The sequence below is a fragment of the Mus pahari genome, chromosome 4 (genome assembly GCF_900095145.1).
Source record: "Mus pahari chromosome 4, PAHARI_EIJ_v1.1, whole genome shotgun sequence".
Taxonomy (NCBI): Eukaryota; Metazoa; Chordata; class Mammalia; order Rodentia; family Muridae; genus Mus; species Mus pahari.
In genome coordinates this window covers 88,726,190-88,734,321 of record NC_034593.1, presented here as the reverse complement: position 1 = coordinate 88,734,321, position 8,132 = coordinate 88,726,190, and the positions used below count along the sequence as shown (strand labels likewise).

The following is an 8,132-nucleotide window of genomic DNA, read 5'->3' as shown; positions in this document are numbered from 1 at the left end:
GGGCACTCTAGTCGTTAACTTGGCACTAAAGCATCAAAATATCAGAGATGATAGGTTACAAACTTAAAGTGTTTAAACAGGCATTGTATGAAAAACTGAGTCACTTTTATCTGAGTATTGACTGAGAAGCAGGATGACTAGCTGAGCAGAGCTCCCTGAGGAGGTCCTCTTACACCTGGGCTGTGTCTTAGTAGAGGCTTAGGGGATACAGTGATTGATGAAGACAAAAGTGCACTGGAGGTGTACCTTTTACCAAATCTTTCCTGAAGTCCTTATCTCTTTTACCTACTAGTGTAGAGCAGAAAATGTAAATAATACAGAAATCTTTCTTCTGCCTGATATTTAAAACAGAAGTCAGAGGTTGGATTGAATGGGTGGTGTGTGTGTGTGTGTGTGTGTGTGTGTGTGTGTGTGTGTGTGTGTGTAAATACATTCAAGAGTGTGACATTTTGCTTCCCACATAACTGGAAAGGTCAACTCCTAACCCATCAAGCTATGGTCTGAGGAGCAAGATTCAAGCAACTGAAAGAGCTAGGCTATGGACAGAGCCCATGGAGACTATTTTCAGACTTTCTGGGGCACTATGGTGAAGTAGATGGCGTTGGGGCTATCAGTGGATGCTGCTGTATTGGCTACTGGTACAGATATCCCACCAGTTCTACAAGCTGTAGCTTCCCCTACTATTGTATGGGAGAGGATTTACTTATTACACTAGCAGTGTTCCATGAAATCTAGATGGGCACGTGGCCTCACCTAATATCCCTTCCAAATGTGAAAATGTTTGAGTGTTGATGAACTGAGAGAAAAGGGGGGCAAACAGAAGGGAAGAAATGGGCTCTAATTTGAGGGGATCTTATTTCAAATCTACAGCTTCAATGAGGCTAGAGTACAACACAATATTTCATAGTCCAATTATACCATATGTCTGACATGAAAGTGTATGCTTGCCAAAAACTTGATGAAGTATAGTAGTCAACTCCCTCAAAAGTAATATTCAGGTTGTATGAAGCATTTAATAAAGGTTGAATAGATTCCTATTGACTTATTAGATTTTTCACTTACATGTCTGTTTGACATGAGAGATTTTTGAAAAAAAGAAAACCGAACAAACAGGCTGTGGCTTTTATTATTATCATTGAAATGTGCTTTTTTATCTGTAGTGCATGACTTGAATCTCATACCAAATGGACTGTGGCTGGTTGACAGACCCTTCCTATACCAAATGTCTTCTGACCCACAACCTCTAGGAAGAAATGAATGAGGAATTACAAAAGACAGGACTTATTGGGTCACTTATCTAGTCAGATTCCACTTGACTAAACTCTGTATCCTGTCACATTTCAAGAAAATAGTATGTGGTTCAAGCATGCCTATAAATGGTGTATAAAAAACAGATCCTCAGTGACAGGTTCCCTGTGTTCTAGATCACTGAACCTGTAGAGCTTTCTGGAGGGTGGTATATTTCCCAAGAGCATAGAAACCCCAGAGCCCATCCTTTATGTCTTACTCCATGATTGCCCTCATCACATCCCCAAACACATATACACACTTAATACCCAACAAAGTTATGTAACCATTTCTGTGGGCTCCAGGAACTGCTTATGTAGTTTGATGATGCCTATTAAAGATATATTTAGATGCAATTTCTAACCATTTGTTCAGAAGGACAGGTGAAATGATACAGGCTTGCAACAGGCATTTAGGTAGAGAAGAAATATTGTGAAACAGCCACAACCCGTGAGTGGACAGTTTCTTGGTACCCATTGGAATACATCGATTTCTGATATAGACAATTTTCCCCCTGTCTTCTGATCTGGGCTATGGGATGTTTGAGGGAGAAACTTGGCTTGGGGAAATCACTAGATCTCTCTCTCTAGCCATCTCCAGAGTCACTGTACATTAACCTCACACCAACTGTGATCTGCTTCCTGTGTTGATCATGCCTGGGTGGAGCTGCCTGGTGACTGGAGCAGGAGGGTTTTTGGGCCAGAGGATTATCCAGTTGCTGATGCATGAGGAAGATCTGGAGGAGATCAGGGTCCTGGACAAGTTCTTCAGACCAGAAACCAGGGAGCAATTCTTCAGTAAGTAAACATGAGAATTTGCCACATGACTGTGTGGCCAACACAGCCTGGATATGGGAAGGATCCTCCCTTGTCTAGTAAACAAAAGACACCTGCAGTCATAACACTTCTCCATGTCCACATTCATCAAAAGGAAACACCCCACATAGCAAAAACACAGTTTGGGGGAGACAGAGTTTGGACTGGGAAGTTCTCTCGCTGTTTCCTCTAGCTCTTTTATGTGAACTAGAAAGTTGTTAGGTAATAGACATAAAGACTGTTAAGCTGGGGCTTCAATACTAGCTCTCTCTCTCTCTCTCTCTCTCTCTCTCTCTCTCTCTCTCTCTCTCTCTCTCTCTCTCTCTTAATTGCTGTGTTGTGTTTGTCTAGTTGCTTGTTTTGTGCTTGTTTTTTTGGGGGAGGGNTAGGTAATAGACATAAAGACTGTTAAGCTGGGGCTTCAATACTCTCTCTCTTTCTTTCTTTCTCTCTCTCTCTCTCTCTCTCTCTCTCTCTCTCTCTCTCTCTCTCCTAATTGCTGTTTTGTGTTTGTCTAGTTGCTTGTTTTGTGCTTGTTTTTTTGGGGGAGGGTCTTTCATTTAGCATCTTAAATAGAAGTAAAATGAAACAGTAAAAAAAAATAAATGAAAGGGATTGAAATAAAAGGAGACAGAGAGAGGGATGGGGGTAGGGACAGCAGACAGAAAGACACAGAGATGGGGATTGAAAAAGTGGATTTCTGAACATGAGGCCATACTGAGGAACCTATACAAAGTCATCATGAGCAGTACTGTCCTTACCTTTCATGGACTGTTCTTATTCATTTGTCCCCATTCCTCATTAAAGTTCATCAGAACTACGAATAAAATTGCAGAATTGACTGTTGCAGGCCATTAACCTATTGCCAATTTGTTATTCTGGTAAAAACTGAGCCAACTGATTTTGAAATATATTTTACCACCTATTTGAAACCTCAGGTCATAAAAATAACTTTGCAGGGAAAGTAGAGACCTGAACAGTGAGGACTTTAAGTTGGGAAAAGAAAAATGACTCTAGCAGTGTCCTATGATTAATGAACATCACAGGTCAAGCTAGAGGCTCCTCACTTAAGCTCTAGTATTTTGTCCAGGAGTCAACTCTTGGCTCCAAAGTCTTCATTTCCATTGTCTGTATGTGGTCAAAGATAGTTCTTTACCCTCTCCCCAGCTTCAATGGTAAAGGCACATTACCTAGGGATATTCCCTTCACTCAGATCCTTCCATATCCCTCTAGAACAGCACCCACCCTCTGCATCTTGTCTCTGACCTCTTTCAGAATTGGTTCTCTCCTCTGTCAGCTTCAGTGTTGCTTCCAGAAAGCAATATTAACACACAGCGAATTCTATTAGAATCCTGACCTCTCAGCAATCGCTAACAGTCAAGACTCTGTCTGGAGGAATAGCTCCACAGTGGGTATACATAGAGAAGGCCATGCCTAAACATAAGAGTGAAGATTCCTAGAAGTGTCCTTTCCCTACCAGGCTCATTGAGTGCACACCATGGTGACAACTCATTGGTTGTGGGTAAGCTTTCTAGAATGTAGTTAATTTTTCTAGCCTCTATTTCTGAAGATAGAGATAAACAAGTGAGGGAATTAACTGGCTTCCATAAATGTCAAAGATAGATGAACAAACTAAATGGAAGCCCAGGAAGTCCAGCTGCAGCCTCCTTATTCTTCCCACCCAGTATGTGGCAGTTTCTCTGGGTCTCTTTCTGACACAGCTCATATGAGAGAACCATTCCACCATGATGTTGTTGTGCAAATATCTGTCACATCCAGGTGTCTTAGATCAGGGTGCTGCTTTGGTTCACCAGGAAACACTCTACAGGGCCTCTCCTTGGATCTCAGAGTCCTCAAATAACTCATGGATGAGAATCTATTTCACTACAGGTCAGGATTCCTCTTCTCTCATCACAGCAACATTCCTGAACCAATCTATTTAAAGCAGTACATCTCAAACTGTGAGTTAGCCAAGTGACTCATTGGGAGTAGAATGACCCTTTCACAGGGGCAGCATATCAGATATTTACATTATAATTTGTAATAGCAGAAAAATTAGTTATAAAATAGCAATAGAATAAATTTTCTGGTTGGTGGTCACCACAACATTAAGGACAGTATTGAAGGGTTGCAGGATTAGGAAGGATGAGAACCACTGGTTTTCAACATTAGTAGCAAGAGAGAAGGAAGGGGTTGGTAGATAGGATCATGATCTGAGTATACAATCCTCAGGTGTGTGCCTACTTCCTTCTGAGCTGTCCTTTGTGCCTCTCTCTAATTCAGGTCCTTCTTGGAATTGTATGGAAAAAGGAGGGGGCATAGATACAGAATTAGGAGCAAGCAATTCTATTTGTTTCTTCCAATTCTATAGGTTTCTCCAGGCTTTCTCACTGTTTGGACTTATGGGAAATTTCAGTTCACTTGCATGATCAAAATCTTTCTTTGAAAAATTGACTACAAGCAATTCCACAGAATGGGTTAATAGCACAGGTTGGGGGGGGGAGAACAAGAGAGGTATAATCAGTGGGTGTAGTCATAACTGTGTGCCCAGATTTCTTGAGAGTCACTTTCCTCATTTATTACATGGGGCCCAGAGGACCAATCTCCAGGATCTGTGGGAAGGAAGGAAGGAAGGAAGGGAGGGAGGAAGGAAGGAAGGAAGGAAGGAAGGAAGGAAGGAAGGAAGGAAGGAAGGAAGGAAGGAAGGAAGGAAGGAAGGAAGGAAGGAAGGAAGGAAAGAAGGAAGGATAGTCTTGAAGCTGTGTGAGAATTCAGAAGCACACCAGTGTGTCTTCCTTCTCTGCTGCCACTGCTGGGAATGGATTTCTCATCAAAACCCTGGGACAGACATTCTGATTGCTAATCCCACTTCTAGCCAGCTCTCCATTACCTCCTGAGTCACTTTGATGAATGAGTCAACTTCCCACCTACTCTCTTGAACACTTGACTGCTTCTTTATCTGATTTGTTTTCTGCATGGGGGGAAGAATATGCCAGGCTTCCTCTCTGACATTTTCCCACTATGACAATTTTTGATAATCTAGGTAACTGGGATCTGTATAGCCCACAAAGAAACTTCTCAATGACCTGCNTTGTGTTCCACAGACCTAGGGACAAGCATCAAGGTGACAGTGTTGGAAGGAGACATTCTTGACACCCAGTACCTGAGGAGAGCTTGCCAGGGCATCTCAGTGGTCATCCACACAGCTGCCATCATTGATGTCACAGGCGTCATTCCCAGGCAGACCATCCTAGATGTCAACCTGAAAGGTAATGTATCTGGAGAGAACAACGTGAACGTAGGGCAGTTAAAAATGTCTACACACACCAGCAAGAAATATTTTTGCTTGGAATACCTCCCAGTACTCTGAGTCTAATCCTCTGCTCACTAGATCCACCTGGTAGAGCACAGTGCTTTACATGGCCAAGGCCCAACAGCTAGAAAGAAAGTATCCAAGGATGTGAGGTCTGTCCTCGATACCAGGGAGACTTGACTCCAACTGCAAGCAATTGGCAACCCCAGACCCATCACATCCTGTGATCCAGATCTAGACCTGGAAGGTGCCTGCTTTTCATGCTGCTAGTTCTGCTACAGCTTCAGGGACTGACAATATTCTGCCATTATAGAAATTCCAAACTGGAGGTACACAGATTCTTTTAGTTTTCTGCCAAGATCAACACATAAGGTCACTCAGTGCTGGTTTCCAGAATGAAAACTAGAAGGAATATTTATCACCTCTAATTTATGTAACTGAGTAAATGAAGTCATACATAGAACCAAGGATGCTAAAACATTGTGTATACAATTAGGAACACAAATGTAACTTTATGTCTTCCCCAATCCAATAGCCATTTGTCCCCTTCATGCTAGTCTCATCAAATGAAATAAAGAAAACAAAAAAATAAAATCAAACTGTATGTATGAATTGTCCATATAACATGTATATCACCAGGCCACAACTGTCCTTGAGTCTAAACCATGTTAAATCTTCAATAATTCCTGTTCATAATCTAAGAAATAATCTTTTAGTTATGTAAATTTAAAAGTGCATGCTATATGTGTAAAACTATACTTATCTCATTGACACGTTAGGAATGAATTAATGAGACAATTTATGTGACTTTTAAATTTAAAAAATGAAAAATACACACTCACACACACAAGCAAGTACACACTCACATTTCTGAGAACACAAAAGCCAGGACATACTTGCCTTCTGGATTCCATTTGTAGTACCCTTGGCAATATCATTGTAGCTGTGAGTGGGTTTAAAGAAGATGTACCTTAAGAGTGAAGAGGTTGTTGGGCTAGGGGATGAAAATTAGCACGAAGCTGTGCACATGAACTTCAGATTTATCTCCTGACACTGACAGTCTGTTGTCTCTGATTAGGTACCCAGAACTTATTGGAGGCCTGTATCCAAGCCAGTGTGCCAGCCTTCATCTTCTCCAGCTCAGTTGATGTTGCAGGGCCCAACTCATACAAAGAAATCGTCCTGAACGGCGATGAGGATGGGCATCATGAAAGCATATGGCCTGACCCATACCCATACAGCAAAAAGATGGCTGAGAAGGCAGTGCTGGCAGCCAATGGGAGCACCCTGAAAAATGGTGGCACTTTGTATACTTGTGCATTAAGGCCCATGTACATTTATGGGGAGAGAAGTCGATTCATTTCTAACATAATAATTACAGCCCTCAAAAATAAGGGTGTTCTGGGATGTACGGGAAAATTCTCAACAGCCAACCCAGTATATGTGGGCAATGTGGCCTGGGCACATATTCTGGCAGCCAGGGGCCTTCGAGACCCACAAAAGTCACCAAATATCCAAGGACAGTTCTACTACATCTCAGATGACACCCCTCACCAAAGCTATGATGATTTAAATTGNGCATTGAGCAAGGAGTGGGGCTTCTGCCTTGATTCCAGCTGGAGCCTTCCTGTGCCCCTACTGTACTGGCTTGCCTTCTTACTGGAAACTGTGAGCTTCCTGCTGAGTCCAATCTACAGGTATAGACCTCTATTTAACCGCCACTTGGTCACACTGTCAAATAGCACCTTCACTTTCTCCTACAAGAAAGCTCAGCGAGATCTGGGCTATGAGCCACTTGTCAGCTGGGAGGAAGCCAAGCAGAAAACCTCAGAGTGGATCGGGACACTAGTGGAGCAGCATAGGGAGACACTGGACACAAAGTGTCAGTGATGTGAAGATGGTGGACACATGGCCCTGGGTGTTACCAGGTCCTCCATTAAGGACCAAAGCTCAACACAGGTGCTGTGCCTTCTTTTGACACAGAGGCCAATTTAGTGCCTTAATCAAGTGACCAAAGCCTTGCCAGTCACTGACCCAGCCACAAGTCTTCTTTCTGTAGTACCCCCCCCCCCAAAGACACGCAAGCATCTGTACCCCAGCTCCTGTGTCCAAGGCTCTCAGTGCATCCTGTACCTCAGAGCTCTCTCCATTTTTTTCTCTCCCCATTCAAAGCATGTATAGCCTTCAAAAAATTCTTGCTTTATGAAACACAATGGAAGAAACAATAAATATTTGTCAATACCTCATCTGTGGATTGTGTTTTTCTATAAATAAACAATTATATATCCCTTATATGGCCACACAATTTTATGGTAAAATCAAAAGGGGATCATGGATCTGAGGTGAACTGAGGGAAAATTAGAAACAGATGCAGATGTGAGACTATTTCCAACGTATTGTCCTTCTGGTGTGCACTAGATGACTGGAATAGATACTCTATTTTGTGTACTAGGCACCATGACAGAAGGAATGTTACAGAATTTCTTCCAGAGATCCCCTCCCTGCTCAGTCCACAAGGGGGTGCCATCCAAAAGAACATTCTCAGAGTTACACATTTTCTCACAGCTAAATCTTCATATTTCTGTTTGATGATTTTTGTTACAGCTTTTCCATAAAATTGTAGCACTAGTATGAGAAAGGTAGTGGGAAGCTAAGAATGGTCCTCTCCCTAGTCTACACAGAAATATAAATAAACCCACTCACCTTTACAAGCTACT

General features: G+C 42.2%; 1 protein-coding gene across 2 annotated transcripts; it reads left to right on the top strand.

Annotated features, from left to right (window-relative positions):
- Window positions 1–1,883: 1,883 nt before the first annotated feature.
- Window positions 1,884–7,706, top strand: LOC110319836 (3 beta-hydroxysteroid dehydrogenase/Delta 5-->4-isomerase type 6). 2 transcript variants are annotated; one of them, XM_021195461.2, is made up of 3 exons: window positions 1,884–2,084; window positions 5,207–5,371; window positions 6,494–7,661. In XM_021195461.2, exons 1-3 carry the CDS (start codon window positions 1,940–1,942, stop codon window positions 7,303–7,305), a joined length of 1,122 nt encoding a protein of 373 aa, XP_021051120.1. In that variant the 5' UTR covers window positions 1,884–1,939; the 3' UTR covers window positions 7,306–7,661. The 2 variants fall into 2 exon arrangements, with proteins under 2 accessions (XP_021051120.1, XP_021051121.1); XM_021195462.2 differs by lacking the exon at window positions 5,207–5,371 and having other exon boundaries at window positions 6,494–7,706.
- Window positions 7,707–8,132: the final 426 nt, after the last annotated feature.